Genomic DNA, 25053 nt, shown 5'->3' on the forward strand with positions numbered 1-25053 from the left:
ACCGTTCCAGGACCCGTCGGCCAGTCTGATGCCCCACAGAGAGTCTGGCGGACGAACCAACTCGTATCTGCGAATTGGTTCGCAGATACTGTGATGATTGTTGATAAATTTGTATGTCTCTTTCTGTCTGTCTTTTACAATTTCTCTGTCTGTCTGTGTGTGTCTGTCTGTCTGTCTGTCTGTCTGTCTGTCTGTCTGTCTGTCTGTCTGTCTGTCTGTCTGTCTGTCTGTCTCTCTCTCTCTCTCTCTCTCTCTCTCTCTCTCTCTCTCTCTCTCTCTCTCTCTCTCTCTCTCTCTCTCTCTCTCTCTCTCTCTCTCTCTCTCTCTCTCTCACACTTAAACTCAATCAAGTACATTAGTATTTCCTCCCTTTAGAGTTTTATGGTTCATTAAAATATATAGTATTTGTGTATATATATTTTCTTTACCTCTCCCACTATATGTTCGAATGTAAACCTAACTCTGAACGTTTATTCTACCGACACAAAAATATTATAAACTTACTCAAAGTTCATTTTCTCAGCAAAAATGTCCAGTAGGTTGCCCATGGGTCCAGTGATCTTAATGACTCCATTCTCTCCGAGTGTAAATTTGGTCCAGGGGATCCACTGGTAAAGTCATGAGGGATAATTACGTTTATTACTAAAACAAATTAATAACTGTAAGCTATAAGAATTAGACATTTAAACTATTTAACGAGTTTTTTAAACTCTAGTGAGGAATTATTTCCTCTTCTTGTCTCATGACTAGAAGAAAATGCACCAAGACATTTTCATACCTTTCATCATGTTCTTTCCTAAAGAGTATTCAGGAATTTGGCTCCAGCTCCTGGACTCTCGTTTAATAATTTTTGCCTTTTCATGTAATCAACACAAAATTCTTTGTTTATTGAATCATTTGAATATAATTTATTTCCCTTGATATCTTTAAAATAAATTAAGGGCAATTTACAAATCGTTTGCATGTCAGGCCACTAGAACCTAAACATGTTTGTGCTGTATTCTGCACCATTACCATACGGGCTCACCATAGCCCGTGCTACTTGGAACTTTTTGTTCCGGGTAGCGAAACTTAAACAACAACAACAACCTGGACCCATTTATGCAAAAGGTGCTTATGCATAAACGCTGATTAAAAACATGTATAATATCTGCTGTAGCAACTTGCAACCTCATAAAATACATGTTTAAATCTATTATTTGTACCTTGTCTTCGGTCCTGTGTGGCAATGAGTATAAGCAGAATTCTCACAGTAATACGACCTAAGTTAATTACACCGATTAGGCAAAATTTTATTTTAATTTTATTACCAATGTTAATAATTAGGGTAATGTGTATACTTTATACTAGACTTCAATTAAAGAAAATATTTTAAGAATGTTTATTCGTACTAATGAAATATACTATTTTCCCTCTAAATAATAAAATAAATAAATCCTTCAATTCCTCTCCACATTGGCTTGTGTATAAATATGGACATGGAAAAACCTGTTTATATTTACACCATAAAGAACCAGAGGAGATCGTACTCACTTCCTCAGCAGCAATCTTAACTCTCGTCTTAAGTGGTGGTACAAACATCGCACAGACCTGAACTTGTCCTTCCACACTGCTGGCTCTGTAAAGACAAGAGCGGAGCTTTGCCATGTTGAAACATGGTATATATATACATATATATACATATATATATATATATATATATATATATATATATATATATATATATATATATATATATATATATAAATATATATATATATATATATATATATATATATATATATATATATATATATATATACATATATATATATATATATATATATATATATATATATGCGAACAAGCCTGAATGGTCCCCAGGACAATATGCAACTGAAAACTCACACCCCAGAAGTGACTCGAACCCATACTCCCAGGAGCAACGCAACTGGTATGTACAAGACGCCTTAATCCACTTCTTCTTAATCCACTAATCCGCCTTAATGAGGTGATAGCCTCGGCTATCACCTCATTATGTCCGGTCGTGATGGTCAAGTGGATTAAGGCGTCTTGTACATACCAGTTGCGTTGCTCCTGGGAGTATGGGTTCGAGTCACTTCTGGGGTGTGAGTTTTCAGTTGCATATTGTCCTGGGGACCATTCAGGCTTGTTCGCATTTGTGTTCCTCACGTGTGCCCCAAAGAATGAGGTGATTTGGTAAAATGCTATGCCCAAGATTACTATCCGAGTGCCGGCGGTGGGGTGGTTCAAATAGCCTCGGCTATCACCTCATTATGTCCGGTCGTGATGGTCAAGTGGATTAAGGCGTCTTGTACATACCAGTTGCGTTGCTCCTGGGAGTATGGGTTCGAGTCACTTCTGGGGTGTGAGTTTTTAGTTATATATATATATATATATATATATATATATATATATATATATATATATATATATATATATATATATATATATATATATATATATATATATATATATATATATTATATATTTATAACATATAAATTGTAATATACACGGAATGAACGTTGTTCTTAATAATGGAGCCTATGAGACTTCTCTGTAACGTTTATGGAATGGCTAAACTATTTTAAACATATTACTCTCTTAAAAAAGATGCTTAGTTTACTGTTAAGTATTTTACCGGGTAATATTGGGAATATATTATTATAGTCAATAGTGTAAATGCCTTTCTTTTTATTTTATCCTTTAGAAACACAATCTATAAATTTATCTTGAAGATGTTGATAATAGCAGTTTGACTGCACAATATAATGATCACTACTGTAAGGTTGCAACTACTGCATTATTGCTTAGATGGGTTTTGTCTTAATTATGCTCATGTTTTTTTCTTATTTGCTTCTGTTCGATATTAAATGTAGTAAACTTAGTCTTCCCATACTTTATCTTCGTGGCTCACTCTGCTCTGGAAATGAATTCCGTTTGCGTTTTAGACTTATGTCACCGAGCCTCATCCTGTAGGAGTGTCTTTTTTAGCCTAACCCGCCTCCACCTGTACTGCGGATGTTTCTTCCTTTAACACTCTTGCCTCGTTCCGTCCATCCTCGTCGTTAGTTTAATCTGCCTCGTACCATATTACAATCCGCCCGTTATCCTACCACAATAAACACCAGTCCTTAAAATCCCACATGTAGGGAATATATCCCAGCCGGCGAGCAGGTATCACTGTTACATCATCGTGGTGTCATCTGGGTACAATAGTGTGGAATAAATAATCCTAAATCCCAACATAGCGTAATATTCCTGCGCCCGTCGTCACGCCCTGCCGTCACCTCACCTTGTGTGGACCTTCCCGGAGCTGGGTAACATGTGAGCCTCAAGCCTTCTTCACTCAGTCTTATTTATACGGCATCAAACCCTCTAAACCCAGACTTTAAGAAGATTCCTTTAACACTGCGACTGTATCATGCAGCGTGTCATTTATACAACATTCAGAGATCCCTTCGCTGTCAATTGACAATAAATATTTGGAGGAGAATTTACTGAGCATCAAAACTATTACATATTTCACGGATGAGGTTGGCTCAGTCACCATTATTTTCCCTGTATTAACCATTAAATATTTAGAAAATGTGTCACGCTTTGTGCATGTTCGCGAATGAATGAGCGATGAACCTTTGTTACCTGGTTGTCACTTTGTATGCAAGAAAATTAAAATCTCCCCAACCATGCACGATGAGGTGCAAAATCGTATTCATTTTCACGAATGAATAAGCGCCTAAACAGTGCAATGATGATGAACATTTATTACAGAGGATATTTCACGGACAGTTAAAACTCAGTTTTCAACTCCCCGATAACACTAACATTAAACACTGAAGTAAATTTTCTGTTTTTGTATCAACATCATTAAATGATGAAGCTATGGCGATGTTTCCTTTCTAAGAACGATGGGTGGGGCTAAATCTCTGGCTTGATAATTACATCACAATGAACACCAATGAACACACTCACACATTAAATATATATATATATATATATATATATATATATATATATATATATATATATATATATATATATATATATATATATATATATATATATATAGTATTTATTAATACGGTATATTAAAATAAGAGTGGACAGATTTAGTATCATGTAATTTATTTGAAGTTCAAAGCTATTATAAATAAGCTGAGAACAAGATACATGAACACGAATAAATATAGATAGAAAATAGTTTTGGACATATTTTGCCAGCTCTCTGAAACTTATACAGTAAATTTTCACTGACAAAATATATTGAGGTAAAATATAATATATATAAATATTCCACTATCGACTAGTTAGCTTCACGCATGTCCACGATTATATCATTTGTCATGGTGGGTTGGTATCAGCGGGTTTGGCTAGCAGGAAGTGAAGTTGGTGACCTGAAAATGTTGAATACTTTTGAAAAAGTAGTGGATTAGTGATATAGGTTTTGTTTTTATATGTGTATATATAGTGCATTCAATTGGTATACATTTCCTAACACAGTTCTACAATGTTTTCAGCAAGGCAACTTATAACAAAATATGAACATATAACAGCCTCCTGTTAAGACATTTTATAAAACGAAAATAGAGCTTAAGTAAAAACAGAGGATTGTTAAGGAAACTCTAAGAACATACAATTTCTCCAGATTGTTATATCTAAAACTGTAAAACAGAAAGTTTATAACCAAATTTGATCTAATCTAGGACTAATATTGTTCACGATAGTGAATAATATGATATAAATCCTCAACACTAGGATTATTTATATACTGTAAAATGTTCTTTCGAATTATGATTATTATTAAATATTTGCACACTTTGCTTAATTAATTTATTTTAAATAACGAAACAAAAGCACTTATGTATATGTTAACTATAATGCAAACACAAAAAACGTATCCTCAACACAAAATTTGTGTTGTTCTTCTTGCAAGTGGTATCTTTCAGAGACATGTGTCCTTGGGTTCACCTTTACGTATCACAGCGTAGACGGCTGGGGACCCAAGACCTTGTGATTACTTGGTGGGAGTGAGCTTCTAATCGAGCGTACACACGGTAACCCAAAATCTCAATCAGCAGCACCGGAATTCCTGCTGCTAACCCTATAATCACATAAAATACCGTTTTAGTTCACTGAACCAGTCATGTGATAGGTTTTACGAATAATAATTAATGACAAAACGTGAAGGCCATTGGTATTAATCCAGTCTTCATTCACCCATTGATATTAATCCAGTCTTCATTCACCCATTGGTATTAATCCAGTCTTTATTCACCCATTGGTATTAATTCAGTCTTCATTCTTATTGGAATTAATCCAGACTTAATTCACCCATTGGTATTAATCCAGTCTTCATTCACTTCTCTGTGGCTCAGACTTTCCAATGGAAAAGTTTGCCCTTGACTTACCAACAGCTAGGACAAAAAATGGGCCCGAGAGAGCCTCAAGGTTGAGGGCCAAAATGCCGTCCCTCTTGTCTGAGGTGGGCGGCCGCAGGCACTGGCTGGTGTTGGTGATCTCTGTCCCCATCCACCGCTCCAGCAGCCCAGCCTCCTTTGCCATCATGATACTACAGAGAAAAAAGAGGCAAGAGTTATTTTTGCCGCCAGACAGGTTCTGAAACAGGCGGTGAAGCACAAAAGGAGAAAAAATGATATTATTAGAATGTGGCTTAGAATGAATGACAAATATAAGGGGGAAAATGCTAAGCTAGAATGTATACTTCGTACTTGAAAGGAATAGCAGGACGATTTGGAGTTTGAGGATAGAGTGAAGGAACAGTGCTCAAGCACTTGGACCTCGATCCCCAGTGGCCCAAGTGGTTAGGCACCGTTCCAACACGATCCTCACGCCTCAACTCGTTGTCCTCATGTATGTTGCGTGTGTCGTTCAGTCACTCTGGCTATTAGCTTCCAAGTTATAATTACCTCACCTTTGCTTTGTAGTGCCGATCACGGTGAAAGGTAGAACGAATCAAGAACTCTTTTTTAGTACGACAATGAGAGATTTAATATTGAAATTTGAGGAAATTGTGCGACAAGATGTCCAGAATTAATCAAAGTGTTAATTTGCAGTCTGGTATTGCTTGGCAGGGATAATGAGAACATTTGAAATTTTTCCAACGAATATGGCTGACTAGGATGATTTTTAACGTTGAATATAGTCAAGGAACAATATGTAATGAATGTGTCCTCTTAATGGGATGAAACTTGATTTCGAAGGGATACCTTATTCTGATGAGATGATGGTGATGGGAACTGCATTAACCGTGATGATCTGATACTGATAGTAATGTGGTTAATGTAGTCAAAGCTCTTAGAACTGCTTTCGTGGACTATCTTAAACGATGCTACAGAAGGAGGTACAAACATGGATGATCATAGAGCAAGATTTATTCTCGAGATGATGAGAAGAATAACCGATAGTGATGCTGAAGAACTGAATAAAAGTGATTGTGTCATCTAAATATTAGAACTGATAGTTCACATACCCTTATAAGTTATTGATGTAACTGATATATATCTACAAAAAATATGAATCTTACTTATGAATTTTTTTTTTAACTTTACTGTTTCTCCCAAAACATTTTCAAACATAATACATTTGAGAAGTAACTTTACATTTGGTCAGCTGTCGAGCGATAGGAAGAGTTAGCCTTGAACGCCAGAGCCATCATAGCGTTTGTGTAAACTTTCTGGCTGGCAATGTACAGGTGACACTTCCCAGTTGTGCTGTAAAGAACCAAGTATTATTGTGTGGTAGTGGAGCTGCGAACGTGTTCTAATAATGCAGCTGCAAAGATCTATATAAAATAGTCACTAATAAAGCTTCTGGGTGTGAATATTTATGCAAACTCTCTAACATCATGTTAGTATATATTTTTACAAATAAAATATAATACTTGTCATTAACATTATCGTTATTATTCAATGTATAAATAACCAAAGACACACATTTGAAAATAAAGATGAATGACCCTCTATCAATCACGTGAATACAGAATAATAAATAAAAATAATTTGAATTAACCTGCTGGGCATATATCAATATATTTAAAAATTTTCAAGAATCTGCAACACATTTTTTTGATATTTTACCTGAAGTCCCATGACATGGACTTCTTCATGGAGGTCTGGTCGCAGAGGGCGGCGTACTGGCCGGAGGCGACGGCTTGACGCGCCTCCCAGCAGTCAGGGAAGGTGCCGGACATCGCCGTCACCACCTTCTGCCTCACCGGGTCTCCAGAATCCTGTACTCCAACCAGAGCTGTAGACTCATGCATGCTGATTCATTTAACATTAATCCTAAGAAACCAGGAAATGTCTGAAAATTCGGTATGACAGTGTGGACGAGATTAAGCAATTAAAACTACGGTAAGCAACGGTGAACAGGTATCTTTTAAAATTAGCGTTTACCATCAAGTACTTTGGCATCATGGAGCCAGCCTCCAGCCGCCAGGGCAGGTGAGTCTGGGCCACCAGGTCCGCCAGGGAGTCTATGGGGATGGTGACCCGAGGCACCGTCAACATGGCCGTGAGGATGCCGCTGTAGCAGGACGTGAACACAAAGGACGCCAGAAGCCACGTGGTCGCTATCAGGCGGCCGGCGTCCCTTCTAGGCAGCCACTTTGGGCCTGTGAGAGGGATATTAGAACGAAGCGAGAAGAATGAGAGTTAGAAAGACCAAGAGTACTTAAGAACTACTATAATAGTGCCTATACTGAATATTAAAGTATTTAAATATTGTCAAAAGGTTTTAATTTTGTTATATTTTTGTTAAATACAGATTTAAAACAATTTTTATTATCACTGCGACTGACATACATTTGTCTTATTCATTAAACTTTCTCATACAGTTGTACTGTAGAACATCAGAAGAATGTTCAGTTGATTGCATTTCTTTGCTTATCTCACGTATATATGTCAATATTGTGTCAGAACACAGACACAACCAATGCAACATCTTCTGCACTCGTAGCAAGTTAAGATTTAAGACGATGGCGACTTGTCGTAGGCGATAATGGAGACATATTCCAGAGTAAAGCTCTAATGTATGTGAAGATCTTTCCCTTAAGTTCTGATGATACAACGAACGTTGAACTTGAAGTGGTTTAATTTAACCAGAAGCTTTAAAACCTTTTTACCTACTTAACTTATCAAACCAATGCACATTAGTCCAAATATGCTTCAATATTACTGTGCTTTAAAATTCACTAAAGTATCCGTATTTTGACGATATTGTCATAGCGTAAAATCTGAGGTGCAGTAAGTGTGAGGACAGGTTGGATATTCAGAGTATACAGATGGTTAAGTTGGATCTATAGGGTATCCATATGGTGAAATTGGGTCTACAGGGTATACAGATGGTGAAGTTGGATCTATTGGGTATATAGATTGTAAAGTTGGATCTACAGAGTATACTGATGGTGAAGTTGGATCTACAGGGTATACTGATGGTGAAGTTGGATCTATAGGGTATACAGATGGTGAAGTTGGATCTACAGGGTATACAGACGGTGAAGTTGGATCTACAGGGTATACAGATGGTGAAGTTGGATCTATAGGGTATACTGATTGTGAAGTTGGATCTATAGGGTATAAAGATGGTGAAGTTGGTTCTATAGGGTATACAGATGGTGAAGTTGGATCTATAGGGCATACTGATTGTGAAGTTGGATCTATAGGGTATACAGATGGTGAAGTTGGATTTACAGGGTACACAGATGGTGAAGTTGGATCTACAGGGTATACAGATGATGAAGTTGGATCTATAGGGTATACAGATGGTGAAGTTGGATCTACAGGGTATACAGATGATGAAGTTGGATCAATAGGGTATACAGATGGTGAAGTTGTATCTACAGGGTATACAGATGGTAAATACCGTCGAGGAACATCATCTCGAGATTTCAATACACTTTCTTGACCTCTCGTTACATCATCTGTACTAACTAGAATCATGCTAGAGCATTCTAAGGACGATATAACAGTACAGCAGTTCCTGCAGGGAGTCCTGCTACACTCACTATCCTGTGTGATGGTCTGAAGGATCCACGTGGGCATCTTGTCTATGAGGTTGCTGGTTGAGCAGCCAAACACCTTCCCCTCTGCCTTCACCACCAATGTCATGGTAATTCCGATGCTCACTGCACTACACAGAATCAACAGCCACACCTACATGCCGACCAGCAGGAATTAAGGCAGGAACACGACATGTTAGATGCAGTCTTTTGACACAAATATCAGACAGTTGAGTGTGGACGCATTTTAACATACAAAATAGAGACATAGTTTCATTGTTCGGTTTTAATGCTTTAAGAACGTCTTATAGTGCTTATATGTTAATTATTATCAACCCTATCATCAGCATCACCAAAAATCCATTATACAGATGCTTGTTAAAAATGATTGAAAGAAAACACATTCAATCCCAATATTATCCATACTAAACAGTCTCACAGAAATTTGTATCACTACGCTCCAGCAACTCGTTCATTTTGTGCTCAGTTTCACATTATTAGTTGTAAAGTTATTATAATATGGGATAGAATAAATGGGACAATTAAGAGGCAGACTTTTCTTACCATATGCTCTCTAAAAAGGTCTTTAAAAATCTACCTCCTAATTCTACGATATTATTTGCTTCATAAAATCATAATATCGCTTCATAATATCCTCACTGATGAAGATTAAGCGACCCAAGAGGCGCATGGGCATGAATAGCCCGTAAATTATCCCCTCACTATTCGAATGTCTTATTGTAAAGTGTCAATAATTGTCTCGCCTCACCAGAGGGTTGAAGGGCTTGAGGAAGCCGCTGATGTCGTTGGTGAGTCCCGGTCTGATCACCAAGAGGGCCAGGTCGTCGGTGTGAACGGCCGCTGAGAAGTCGCACACAGTCTCCCTCTCAGGTGTGATGGTGAACGGACCCACGGCGAACTCCACCTCCTGCTGGTGCATACAGGAAGCCACTCACAAATAGGACTTTTTAGAACATAAGAACATAAGAACAAAGGTAACTGCAGAAGGCCTATTAGCCCATACGAGGCAGCTCCTAGTCTATAACCACCCAATCCCACTCATATACTTGTCCAACCCGCGCTTGAAACAATCGAGGGACACCACCTCCACCACGTTACGCGGCAATTGGTTCCACAAATCAACAACCCTGTTACTGAACCAGTATTTACCCATAGATGTTTCTGTTAAACCATCGAAGAAAAGAGGCAAGAACCACGTAACAGAGTGTCGAGAGAAGATGTGTCAACAACTTGAGGCACTTGGCGTGACGAAGGTGGAATATATTTAATGATTATATATGACAAACTGTTCTAAAGGAGCTGCAGAAAGGCAATCCAAACCATTAACCACTGACGAGGATGAGCACTTCCACGCCTGAGGGAACCCAACTACCACGATGATGTGATTACCGGTGCTCAAGACAGTGTACATATGTGAGGCCCAGAAGGCAAGGTGAAATAATTATCAGGAGAGAGCAATAAGCCAATTCGGCCACATACCACTTGAAAGAGATGAGGGTAACGATTTGGGATAGGACAGGGGAAAAGAATGGTGTCCAACCACTTGGACGGTCGGGGATTGAACGCCGACTTGTAAGAAGCGAGACCCTCGCTCTTGTAGCATATAAATTTAATTAATCATTGATATCTACAAACAAGCAATAAAGACTTAAACAAAAACATGCCTAATAAACTTGCCTGATTTTTTAAAAGGAAATTATATTGATCAGAAATGAAAAGGATGGGATAATAGCATTTTTCTTTACTGTCCATTCTCCACGCTACCCGCCTCTCTATCCACCCTCCCACTTCTTGATCCATCGCTGTATCCACCCTGCAACTCTTTAACCCACACATCTATCCACCATGATACACCTTGACCCACCTCCCTGTGCACCATGCCCATCATACCAGACCAGGATCCATCTGGCTGTTCGGCTCCCCACAGTCCATCTGGAGGTCGAACCAAAATATACCTGAAAATGTTTAATAAAAGTAAATACTTATTATATATATTTGTACCCATTGTTACGACTACTTACAGAACAAAATATAGAAAAAATTATTAATTAAATATTTGCAAATTTCTACTTAACTCTTAAAACACTGGACATTCAAGTTAAGGAAGTAGTTAGCAGTACCACTACTTACTCAAAGTTTATGATCTTGGCGAACAATTTCAGCAGGTTGCCCATGGGTCCATCTATGTTCAAACTCCCGTCATCACAAGTGGTGACCTTGGTGTATGGTACCCACTGCCAGAGAGAGAGAGAGAGAGAGAGAGAGAGAGAGAGAGAGAGAGAGAGAGAGAGAGAGAGAGAGAGAGAGAGAGAGAGAGAGAGAGAGAGAGAGAGAGAGAGAGAGAGAGAGAGAGAGAGAGAGAGAGAGAGAGAGAGAGAGAGAGAGAGAGAGAGAGAGAGAGAGAGAGAGAGAGAGAGAGAGAGAGAGAGAGAGAGAGAGAGAGAGAGAGAGAGAGAGAGAGAGAGAGAGAGAGAGAGAGAGAGAGAGAGAGAGAGAGAGAGAGAGAGAGAGAGAGAGAGAGAGAGAGAGAGAGAGAGAGAGAGAGAGAGAGAGAGAGAGAGAGAGAGAGAGAGAGAGAGAGAGAGAGAGAGAGAGAGGAGGGGAAACAGAGACGCGGAATAAGATGAACAGTATAACAAATACAACCCCATACATCCAAACCTAAACACACAATAATTCAAGTAAATAAATCAGTACAGTGTTGTAATGAAGTTTAATTTAAATAGAAAATTGGATATAAAGGATTTCAATTTCAGAATTAGGAATTTATATATATATATATATATATATATATATATATATATATATATATATATATATATATATATATATATATACGTATATATATATATAATAAGTAGCTATTTCGCAAACAAACAGGAACAACAAGACGTATACTGACTGTTTCAACAGCGATCCTGATAACTTTTCGTGTTAAGTTCATTACGGCTGCGTTGGCGCTCCAAGATGTTGTGTCCCGTCTTTGTCTGTTTGATATGGATGAAAATTAGAATGTTGTTGAGTTGTGTGCAGTTATGGCGTGAATGTCTGAATCGTGTGAGATTTTGTCATGAAGATATGTGGGCGATTTGCAAATGTCGTATGGTCTTCGTAAATGTTTGAGATAAGGGTGGCAAGTTGTGAGAATATATATCTAAAAGTGTTTGCTTACAATGAAATGTTATTCACAACTTGCAATATGCGGTTCATTTAACTAAAAGTCGTCCAGTATGAGGGAGCAGGACTTAAGTACATAATAGTGCTCAAAATACCATCCTTAAATAGAATACGAACTGAAGATTTATATCGTAAAAGTTTTAATTTAGAAAATATTTAAAATATATTTTTTTTAATAAGGTTGCAGATGCATGGAAAAGTTACCACGTAATATTATGGAAATGAACACACTGGGTAAGATGGCCGCATATCATACAATAGAGTTGACCAGACCACACACTAGAAAGTGAAGGGACGACGACGTTTCGGTCCGTCCTGGACCATTATTAAGTCGATTGTCGACTTGAGAATGGTCCAGGACGGACCGAAACGTCGTCGTCTCTTCAGTCACGTTACTGTGACGTTATTTCTGCACACTCGGTAACGTTTAACATGGGAATAGGACAAACAAATGAGCGGAAGTGGTTGGGCAGACATATGATTGAAAATTGTTAGACAAACATTGTTCTGACATTCCCAGATCGAGATATTAAATGGAAAAATAATATATAGTTATACATTATTAAAATTAATCTGGTAATTTAGTTAAATGATTGAAAGTTTCTCTTTTATTCATGTTGATATTCATTTGTTTTCTTTCTTTTAATTCCACCGCACTTTTGCATATACAAGTTTATAAATAACATTTATGTTACTTATCAGAACAAATAATTATAATTTGTTTTATCTCTTTCGTCTTAGACACTTAAACACTTCTACTATTCTTATTTTGGTGCAAATTGTGGATACAAACAGATTTCACTTTTAAAGATAAAAATTATACTGCCACAGATATAAATTTTGTTATCACAGACGTCAAGAGTCTGTTTGTAATCTCTCAGTGTAGGTCGCCTGACCGTGGTCTCTCAGTGTAGGTCGCCTGACCGTGGTCTCTCAGTGTAGGTCACCTGACCGTGGTCTCTCAGTGTAGGTCACCTGACCAGGGTCTCTCAGTGTAGGTCGCCTGACCGTGGTCTCTCAGTGTAGGTCGCCTGACCGTGGTCTCTCAGTGTAGGTCGCCTGACCGTGGTCTCTCAGTGTAGGCCGCCTGACCGTGGTCTCCCAGTGTAGGTCACCTGACCGTGGTCTCTCAGTGTAGGTCGCCTGACCGTGGTCTCTCAGTGTAGGTCGCCTGACCGTGGTCTCTCAGTGTAGACCGTCTTTTCCTGGTCATTTCACGTGCACGCAGCGCCTTTGTAATGTATCAAAAAACCAGCGGTGGTTCAGTGTTTCCTCAGACACGTCACTTTGCAACTCATCTCAATTGAAATTATAGCTTCGTTTCCCTCATGTTCGCTTCCTCATCCGAAACGGTTTTCCTTTATTTAAATTTTTGTCTTGAAGTCCCAGTCGTAGATGTAGATATATTTTTGTGGCTATATCTTAGTATTAGCCAACTTATATACGACTTTACCTACTATCCCAAAATTTTCACTTCTATCTCCTTATTATTATTTGAAAACATTTCCATTCTTACTTTGCCTATCTTAAAAGCACAATTTTTTTTATACTTTCCTCGCACATTGAAAGTATCGATATTATTTCAGGCTTTAACCACGGACACATCTTTGCATTCTTGCATCTCGCTTTCTAAGACCATTGGCTGGTAGAGAAGCTCTTCCACTCCGCCTCCACTGTTGTTGGATTACCTCTGCTTCCAATTTTAGCGGAGGATAGGCAATGCCCTGGTCCTGCCTTGCCCCTTATATACACACACACACGGGATGTGAAACTCCTCTATTGATTCGTTACTACTCAACAATGTAGAGGGATCATCTCGACCCGTTGATTATGCAGGCGCCCCGTCAACCCTGGTCGTCATCTGTCAATAAATATTTGACAGCCAGTGCATCTGTGAGATAAACACACACACACACACACACACACACACACACACACACACACACACACACACACACACACACACACACACACACACACACACACACACACACGCACACACACACACACACACACACACACACACACACACACACACACACACACGCACACACACACCTGTAAATGCTATACATTCACTGCTGAAAGGTGTTTCTTTTTGACAACGTCAAACTTATATTCATAATTCACAGCCTGATCTAAAAATGACAGTAGTGGTAATTAAAGTCAATCAATGCTTCAAACATTTATTACAAACAGATTCGAATTCAGTGTAACAATTGTTTCTGTTAATATCCTTAGAAGTAAAAATATCAAAATCATAATTAAAACCTAATTAATGTTTCAGTTGGGAACATAAACTGAAGGAACCTACAGAGGTGTTACCAAAATAACTCCATTATAATGTCGTTGTGGTAGAATGACAGTAGGATTTGGTACTATTCACTTAATAGAGTACGAAAAAAACTAAATATCAAACTTTAATATTCCCAGGCCTAATATATCGCATACATGTACTTTAATAGGCCTCAGATAGCGTGTATTAGGCCATGGATGGTTACATTAGGTTATGTTTGATTTGCAACATAATACAAATCCTTTTCCGATCTGTTCTACTTCAAAATTACCAAATTCTACTCTCTATTTGTCCATTACGTCAATACATGTAAAATTGTCGACATCGTTACTATCAGTACTATCTAAGCACGAGGACAGGCTGAAATTAGAATAGTTCTACAATGATAATAATAATACCTATAACCATTATGAAGTGTAGTAGACTTCAGTGTGATCAGGTCTAGTTCATCATTAATTATTAAATTAACGTAACACGATTTCCCTTTGCTTTTATATAATATTGAAAGACTTTTTGTTTACTGCTACCTACCTACATACTTTGTACAACCCTTCCCTTTTAAATATCTATGGTACCTTACTAGTGACCTATACTAAACTCAGCAATAAAATTTAATGTAAATCTCGCTATTAAAGGAATCTGTCTTCTAGGATTTTGGTCGGCAAGACCCATCCTGAGTCAAATGTCATTATGCCTAGTAAAAATACTCCCTTTAGGATGAGTTATGCATATAGAGGTATAAGGCTTCTGATTGTTGATTAGCCTTTGCTCAGATAATCCCTATTAATATTGATTACGTCTTGCTGAATAGTACGAGGTAACGTGGGAAACATATGATCAAAACCGGTGGCTGTGTAGCCGCCGGGATAATTATCACGTTTATAATCGAAGAAAAGCAGTATAGTTAAATACTATAAAGGTATACTCTATAAAGGTAGATACTATAAAGCTACAGAAATAGGTAGCAGTTACTATTTTCTCTCTCAGCGCGTTCCACGTGCTTGCTGCCTATACATCTTGAGATCTTCTTGAGATGATTTCGGGGCTTTTTAGTGTCCCCGCGGCCCGGTCCTCGACCAGGCCTCCATTAAAGAAGAGTTTTTATACATATCTCCACATTGTTGAGACTTTTCTGTGCGTGTAGCTTCCGTGCATAACCTTTGGTAAACATTATGTTAAGGTGTGTGTGTGTGTGTGTGTGTGTGTGTGTGTGTGTGTGTGTGTGTGTGTGTGTGTGTGTGTGTGTGTGTGTGTGTGTGTGTGTCTGTGTGTGTGTGTGTAATTACCTAAGTGTAGTTACAGGATGAGAGCTACGCTCGTGGTGTCCCGTCTTCCCAGCACTCTTTGTCATATAACGCTTTGAAACTACTGACGGTCTTGGCCTCCACCTTCTCACCTAACTTGTTCCAACCGTCTACCACTCTGTGTGTGTGTGTGTGTGTGTGTGTGTGTGTGTGTGTGTGTGTGTGTGTGTGTGTGTGTGTGTGTGTGTGTGTGTGTGTGTGTGTGTGTGTGTGTGTGTGTGTGTGTGTGTGTGTGTGTGTGTGTGTGTGTGTGTGTGTGTGTGTGTGTGTGTGTGTAAACCATCACTCTCGCACTAATTCTTGATCAGAAGCTCAGCAAGAAAGACAAGAAAAGCCAAGCCCCACCCTGGAAATATTACATTGTTACTGTTATTATTAGCATAAGATGAGGAAAGTACAGAAGTAGTCTAGTTATGATAATTATTAATATGATAATTAGCAAAATAATTAATATAATAGCAATTATTTGTTAGATCATTATCAATATTTTTTTTATTATAAATATTTGTTTATAGGTATAACATATTTAGCATATTTTTATCAATATTTGTATTTAGTTTACTTCATTGTTATTTATTAAAGACATAATTGTTTTGTTTACAATAACTATATTATTTTTAACCTTATTTTTAATGAAGACAAAACCCGTATTGGTGCAGATAACAGCAGAAATTACACATGTTATGAACAGTTATCCATATCATTGGGGGATTCTATAATTGTATTTAATTCTAATGTTCATTATTTGCCATTCATCTAAAAGATTATTGTAATTTTTGTTATAGTTGCTGTAATTTGCGATACAATTTTTTTGCTTAAATACGTATAAACTAAAATACAGGTTTTTTGTAAAGAATTGAATCGAAGAAAAAAGTTTGTATTATAGTGAAAGGAGCCTGAACAGTTAATAAGGAGGTGGAGCTGCACAGGCGCGCTGCTGGGCTTCACAACTCTTTAGTACTTAAAGGAAAGGCTGAAAATTCTCCTAATATTCGTTTCAAAATCCTTCATAGGCTGTGAGTTTCGAACGTCATGTTACTTGACGTTTTGGTCTGTATCTGAGACTATTACGTTTGTTTGTGAACCAAAACGTTTGTGGAGAGAATGAAGCCCTATAAAGTCTGCTTATGATTAGAAGGACAACTGATGAATCAGTTAACAATACGGTATCTGCTCTCTGTATGCACCATGAGTATTAATATTTATATATATATATATATATATAGAAAAAAAGAGTTAACGAAATACTTCGTTGTCACAGTCTTACCCGACGCGAGCAGCAGGAATGAACCAGAGAAGGCTTCGAAACCCAAAGCTGAGATTCCACCCTTTATATCCGCAGTTGGAGGCTTGAGGCAGAGGCTTGTGTTGGTAATCTGATCCCCCAGCCACTTGTTCATGATCCCAGACTCCTTCAGGAAGGACAGACTGTGGAAACAAAGATGGTATCCTAAATATAGTTTTCCTGCAGGTAATGACAAAATACAATCGTTGATTTGTGTCTGTAATCTCCTTACAGAACCTAAGGAGTGTTACTGGTGGCTGAATAATAAATCAAACGCAGTTCATTCTATTCTAGTGGTTTCGTGCAAGTATATACGACGATTCACACACACGTTCATAGAGAAAAATTCTTAATGGTCTAAATAGTATACATAATTTAACTACCTCTGTCAGTTCACTTTACGTAAACTTGCTTACCCAGCAGCAGCAATACAGATTTTTCTTTGTAACTATAAACCTGGAAATGTCAAGTTTACTAAAGCAGTGCATTAAGGAGTTATCAAGAAAGTATCCTGTGAGATATATATTGGATAATATATCTTACTGGATATACCTCACACTAATATATAATGTTCGGTATCTCGGTGTTTGGGACCAAGAAATCTAAATTACGTGCGGTACTTACATTTTATTTGCCCTGGGAAGATACTTGGATTTAGTCTTGAATGCAATACCCAGAATTCCACTGCTATAGGCCTTCTCCCGCGAGATGTATAGATGACACTTTCCAGTTGTGCTGCAACATAGGTCTACAGATTAACTTATTGTACTCCAAAATAATAATTTATTAAATAAACATTATCTTACTTTCTATAATACCAGGCTATCTATCCAACACATATTTTGTTCCATTTTTTCCAGTATGTGCTATATTGTGGGCGGATCTCTCGTGTGTAGTTGTGTCGTATGTGCTTGAGTTGTTGGTGTTTTTCCCCGTGTGTGATTGGGGGTTATGTGTAGTTGTGTGCTGCTCGTATATTTGTGTGTCATATGTAGCATGTAGCATGTTGGCTATGTTCTGTGAACCGCATATTGCGTGATAAGTATGCCACATGTCCAAAGTGTCGTGTGCGTGTTATATGTCAACTCCTGCTATATCATTTTCTAAGTTAGGTTGTAAATTGAAGCATAATTTTTGTTAAGCATATTATAGCTGTAATGAGGGAGGGAGTAATGAGGAGAAAGCACCAAACCAATATGACTATATAGCTCTAATGAGGAGAAACCTATAATTTTATAATAAAGAGCATTGTACGAGTTATACTTCCATGTCATGCTCGTTAAGTTTAAACATGTTCGTACACTCCATCGTCATTGTTTGAAAATGAGTCACAACTCATTTTCAATTACTATTGAGCAACTAAGAGTTTCTGAATAGTAATAGTGTAACTGGTTGCCTGGAAATATAACTTTAATACTAAAACGAAAATCGATTTAATTCTATATACATAATATCTTTATTAGAAATATTGATGAATCGAGGTACTTATGTTAAGAGGAGCAATATTACAGCACCCTGGTCTTAAGAGGATCAATATTACAGCACCCTTGTCTTAAGAGGAGCAATATTACAGCACCCTGGTCTTAAGAGGAGCTATATTACAGCACCCTGGCTTAAGATTAGCAATATTACAGCACCCTGGTGTTAAGAGGAGCAATATTACAGCACCCTGGTCTTAAGAGGAGCAATATTACAGCACCCTGGTCTTAAAAGGAGCAATATTACAGCACCCTGGTCTTAAGAGGAGCAATATTACAGCACCCTGGTCTTAAGAGGAGCAATATTACAGCACCCAGGTCTTAACAGGAGCAATATTACAGCACCCTGGTCTTAAAAGGAGCAATATTACAGCACCCTGGTGTTAGGTGAATTAAAGTAGCCTTGTGTTAAGAGGAATAATATTACCAGAGTCGTGGTGCTTGGCGCGTGGTCTCACCTGAAGTCCCAGGACATGGCCTTCATCATGGTGGTGCGGTCACATATGGCAGCGAAGTGGCCTTGGGCGACGTCCTGACGAGCCGCCCAGCAGTCCTGGAAGGTGCCGGCCTTCTTGGCGAAAACCTTCCTGCCCAAGACATCCTGAGCCTCCTGTGGATTATAAAGCACTCTAATGGAAATTTATATATACTTGCATATATGGTAGGCTTAAAACAAAGGGTTACATTACCGAAAAAAATGTACATAATATGTATAAACATATTTCAAAACATCTGTTTCGACACATGAGGTCTCCCGTTATCAGGAATTATTTTGTTGTGTTGAACGTTACCTCAAAAAAGGCATACATCATGGAGCCGGCCTCCAGCCGCCAGGGTAAGCGAGTCTGGGCCACCAGGTCAGGTAGAGAGTCTATGGGGATGGTGACCCGAGGCACCGTCAGCATGGCCGTGAGGATGCCACTGTAGCAGGACGTGAACACAAGTGAAGCCAGAAGCCACGTGGTCACTAAGAGTCTACCGCTATCCTTCTTCGGCAGCCACTTAGGGCCTGTGGGAGGCAGAAAGGAAGGAACAGTTGGATGACTCTGTAATTTGAGGCGATCCACAGGGATAATGCCCACTGCAATCTCCTAATAAATCTACACTCTCTATAAAAAAATATTGATGTTCCTGTTTTGTAACCAATTCATTTTCTAACATTGTAACAATACAGCTGAATAAAGTGAGGCTTATAGGTCCAAAAATAGATATCTCGAATTTCATTTAGTCTCTTTTCCGAGGCCTGGATCTCCTCAAATGCACCAGAGGTGGTACCACTCTCTCTCTCTCTCTCTCTCTCTCTCTTTCTCTCTAATAAGGCTAATCTAATAAAATGTCCAAACTGGCCTGGATAATAGAGCGACGGCTTATTGCATTACAGGATTAGTTCAATGTTCCGATGATCATTACTGTTCATATAAACTGTAATCTGCACTTTAATTTGTAATAGCATTAAATTTACATGTATCATTGAGGACTGAGCTTTGATTTGTAAGATATGATCCCACGGTCACATCCACCAGGCTATATACAATACTATACACGGCTAGAATGGCCGTGGATATTAAAATACATTATTTTATAGCTTTATGAGAAAAATACAACTTACCAGCTGCTCTGAAGTAAAGTTTATGACAAAAAATAACCAAAGATTTTAGGCAAATTTTTCATAAAAAGTTAATATAAACAGGTACTGACTAGTTATGGCATTAATATCTTAGATATTAACATCACAAATAATTAATATCTTAGACACTAATGTCTCAAAGTAATAATTGGTATTACATGTATATTATATATATAAAGATGGAGGTGAATCCTTGTAAACAACCTGAGAGACTCACTCTCATTCAGGAGCGACTGAACAGCCCACATGGTAGCCCTGGACCAGCTGGTGCGAGCAGTGTAGTGGGTGACCACCTGGGCCTCCCTCCTGTCTAGGGCCTCCCACCTGTCTAGGCCCTCCCACCTGTCTAGGGCCTCCCACCTGTCTAGGCCCTCCCGAGCGAGTACGACCAGTCCTAGGCTCAGCACCGCCAGCAGCCACACCTGCAGGTAGTGCTTGGTAAAAACTATTATTACGATAATCATACAATGTGAAATTATTAGTTTTCTAATACGCATTTCTCAGATCATTCTGCATTTGCAATGCAACATGTTCCATGTAATAACTGAGAAGGAAATGTATGTTTGTAGATAAAAAGACATTGCAAATTTTGGCAAATTTCCCAAAACTATGTTAATTGTTGAAGGGAAATCACACTCCATCTTACTATTTTATAAAAAAATTATTTACCAGCATCATAGACAAAAATATACTACTATAAAAAAAATATACTTACTAGAAGTGTGAATGGTTTTAAAAAGCCGGTAACGTCGCTCTGGACCTCGGGACGGACCATAAGTATGGCTTGACTGTCGCTGTAGACAGGGTCCGTGAAGTCACTGACGCTGGCTCTGTCAGGTGTTACGAAGAAAGGGGCAATAGCAAACTCAACCACCTGGCGACCAAGATGGAAGGAACATCGTGAGACACTTTTAATCAGATCTAAATTTCATGAAGTATCTCCACATACTAGAAAGTGAAGGGACGACGACGTTTCGGTCCGTCCTGGACCATTGAGAATGGTCCAGGACGGACCGAAACGTCGTCGTCCCTTCACTTTCTAGTGTGTGGTTTGGTCAACATATTTCAGCCACGTTATCGTGACTCCTCGTCGACATAAAGTATCTCGTTTCTCGGTGTGTATTCACCTAAGGATTACTTTAGTTCTGAGCTGTGTTAATGACTTAAGTTATGCTGATGCTTGGATAGTGAACTTTTAGTGTGTCCTTAACTGTTTGATCGATCACAATAAGTCAAAACCCTTATAATCAAACTATGTTTAATAACAATGTGCTATAACAGTAATTCTTATTGTTCTACTTATTATTGTTGTTGTAGTTGTTCTGCTTCTTGTTGTTCTTCTTCCAAGTTAACAACACTTTTAGTGATGCAAGTTTGAACTATCCTCTTTATGTATAGTTTTCTGTAGCAATGTGGGGATTCTTAATTTTTATTGGAAACTCTTGTGTTCTTAACAATTTGGGGTTTGGGATTTGTAGAGTGCAACGCATCCTTAGAATCTGGGTCATAGCCTTCCCTACGTAAATATGCTACTTGCATTGCGCATTATAATAATTATTATTATTTTTAATTTATATGTGGAAAATATACAATATACTTTGTGCGTTTCAATTTGTGTTACAAGGGTTAACAGTTCTGTTTCTTATTTTGCCGCACTTGACTAACACTAGTTTAATTTCGTTGTTGATGTTGTTATTATCATTAAAATACTGTTGTCATCATACATCATTATTAATAATCATAGTTTTAAAATTATTTTTATTGTTATAATTGATTTTAAGAGTAATAATATTATTACAATTAGTTTTGTTATAATTTTTGTGAGCATTCATTTGTTAGTTATTTTGCATATTGCAAGATTGGGCTGATTTTTTATCAGTACTAGTATAAAGTACCAGATTGTATTAAACACTCTTTTGTGTTATTGGCCAATCTTTGTCGAGATTAAATCTTTGACATGATTTTGTTTTACTTGCTACCCTGTCGCAAAATGGAAGAGAACTATATTCGGTCCATATTTTGGATAGCATGAGCGTTGAAATTGTTTTCTTCGATTAAACAGAAAATCTGTTTAATAGTCACATGTTGCACATCATCTTGTTGGCATTGTTATGAGAGGAAGTTGTACAGAAGAATGAACAGAAAGAATACACAAAGCTGATTGAAGTAAAATAAGAAGAGCTGGAAAAACATAATGTTTAATTGCCAATCTAATTATTTGATATACTGTAAAAGTATTAAAATATATTTGATTATAGTTTATACTTTAGTTTTTCAAAAAACTATTATCCAACGTGGCCAAGAACTTACGTCTCGTTGAAGCATCCCAAGCATCCCTGTCCATGACCCGTTGCGTAAAGGACCTCCCCAGAGGTTGTCTGGTGCATACAGCAGCTCGTACCTGATGGAGTACAGAGGCAAGGTCATTGTCCAGAGAATGGCCCTTCGTCCAATGGATTTGTGAACCTGTACAGTAGTTAGTTGAGAGTTGTGAGGCGGGACACACGAGCTGAAGCTTCACCTACCCTCTAGGCACAATTAGGTGAGTATAATTAGATGACTACACGCACACACACATACACACACACACACACACACACACACACACACACACACACACACACACACACACACACACACACACACACACACACACACACACACACACACACACAGATGGACACGATGCAAATGTTCTTTCAAGATTTCTTCAAGAAGCAGGAGCTAAACGGCCTAAGACTGAAAGAAATGAATATTAAAACTCTGCGAAACTGAAAGAAGAGAGGTGATATGGTTGAGACACACAAGATACTCAAAGGTAATTGATAAAGTCGACCAAAATAAATTCCGGTTAAGGAGGAACTGGGCAACAAGACATGGGTCATAATTGATGATTCGGATACGGAAATAAGGTTGAACAACACATGCAACATCTCGAATAAATGAGAGAAGAAAAAGACTGCTCGAATTAATTGAATGAATCGAACTACTCTTAAAAAATTCGGGGACTACGAACTAAAACTCAATCCAGCATATACAATTGGGGGGGTAGAAATAGCCTAAGCTACTCTATCCCTTTGAGATGTATTTTTTTATTGTCTCAATAAACATACTTGAACTTGAAATTGAACATATACAATTAGTTGAGATCTCACAAACGTACACATACTCATATATACTGTCAAAATTACTTTAATTAGCGGTACTTACTCAAAATTCATCATCTCAGCAAAGATATCAAGAACGTTTCGCATGGGTCCCTCGATCTGGATCTTGCCGTCCCCCAGACTAATGACCTTGGAGTACGGCACCCACTGAGAGGAAGATATCCTGGTAGATAAGTCGGCAGGGATAATGGTACTAAATCTGCTACTACTACTTCTGTAACTGGTACTATGACTTATACCACTACTTGTACAGCTGCTACTAGTTCAAGTAGAAGCATAATACTACTAAAATAACATTACAATGAATAAAATACTGACAAAAATATTGATACAGTTTTTAGTCCTTGTATTTTGAGGGAACAAATAATGAATTAGCTAAGTGGCTGCTAATGTGAATGTCGTTGACAGATGTGGAAGAGAGCCGTCAAATCTTTCTTTGTAACGTAATAAAACATAGAAAATAGCAATATACATGACGGTGATCATATTTTCACTATCTAGACGCTGACCCTAGTCTTCTCACTATCCAGAAAATAGGCCTAGTGCTGTCACTATCCAGACATTGATTATTATCGAAATTTCAACACTATATCAAGTATTAACACTAACATGACTGTCGCATTGTTCCTAGAACTACAAGTTACTTGAGATAATAAATGATATAGGACTAGGCCTTAGGCAAGATATATTTACCTCTCCTGCAGCTATCTTCAAATAAGTCTTCTGATTGGACACAGTTGTGGATAACGCCATGCCTGGCCTTCCCCTTATCTTGGACCTGGTATTCCTCCACAGTGACGCTCCTTGTCTCTAAATGTTCGGATTCAGTCTAAACCGAGTCTTCCTTTCTACTAGTCTCCCTTTGCTGCTAGACGTTCCTGCTTCAGTCAAGAACGAATCTGCCTCTCTACTGACGCTCCTTGACTGTGCTTCACACACTTCGGTACAGCACTTGGTGATATATTGAATGAGTCTTTTGTTGAGAATTTTTATAACCAAACTTTTTTCTGCTGTTGTTCCCGTCGGACTGTTTGACGGATCACTTGAAGGACAATTTGATGGCCAATTTCCTGAAAAGTTTCGTTCAGTAGATGCTATTAAATATGTTCCTGTATTTTGGTAGGTGTGATTTTATATGCATTTATATATGTGCAACTTTATATGTATTTGCGAATATAGGTATATATATCTCACAGATAGTACGTATGTATGTATATATGTATGTATGTATTTATGTATACTTACATGTATATTTGTATTTATGTATACTTACATATATATTTGTATTTATGTATGCATTATATATATGTATGTATGTAAACGTTATTGAAATCATGTATATATGCGTATATTTCTCAACTTTTCCCCTTTCTGTTGCATTGAAAATATTGAAAATAATATTTTATATTCCGAAAATAATTTTATACATTTTGAAAATTGTGATTGGCAGTACAGTCGAATTCGTTCTAGAAACCGACTGTACTGCCAATCATAATGTACAGTACAATCGGAAATTCAGGGTTCGAATCCCGAGGAAGATGTGACAAAAAGTTGGGTGCGTTTTCTATCATCTAATTCCCCTGTTTACCTAGCCGTAAAAAGGTACCCAGAGGTTAGTCAGCATGTTGTAGGGTTGCATCCTGGGTAAGGTCAGTGATTCGACTCTGTGAGGGACC

At 37.9% G+C, this 25053-nt stretch overlaps 2 protein-coding genes across 2 annotated transcripts; both read right to left on the minus strand.

Annotated features, from left to right (window-relative positions):
• Positions 1–4973: 4973 nt before the first annotated feature.
• LOC123751604 (glutamate receptor 2-like) lies at positions 4974–11217 on the minus strand. Its single transcript, XM_045733696.2, has 9 exons — positions 11174–11217; positions 10908–10998; positions 9792–9950; positions 9029–9176; positions 7419–7636; positions 7101–7252; positions 6624–6734; positions 5412–5572; positions 4974–5104 (listed from the first exon to the last, which is right to left on the minus strand). The coding sequence occupies exons 1-9, from the start codon at positions 11215–11217 to the stop codon at positions 4974–4976; spliced, it is 1215 nt and encodes a 404-aa protein (XP_045589652.2).
• A 3070-nt stretch (positions 11218–14287) lies between these two features.
• Positions 14288–24130, minus strand: LOC123751605 (glutamate receptor ionotropic, kainate glr-3-like). The gene is made up of 10 exons (XM_069316231.1): positions 24071–24130; positions 23421–23524; positions 22521–22611; positions 20926–21084; positions 20428–20632; positions 19375–19592; positions 19042–19193; positions 17730–17840; positions 17088–17248; positions 14288–14358 (listed from the first exon to the last, which is right to left on the minus strand). The coding sequence occupies exons 1-10, from the start codon at positions 24128–24130 to the stop codon at positions 14288–14290; spliced, it is 1332 nt and encodes a 443-aa protein (XP_069172332.1).
• Between the last annotated feature and the right edge of the window lie 923 nt (positions 24131–25053).

This window comes from Procambarus clarkii, chromosome 83, assembly GCF_040958095.1.
Source record: "Procambarus clarkii isolate CNS0578487 chromosome 83, FALCON_Pclarkii_2.0, whole genome shotgun sequence".
NCBI lineage: Eukaryota > Metazoa > Arthropoda > Malacostraca > Decapoda > Cambaridae > Procambarus > Procambarus clarkii.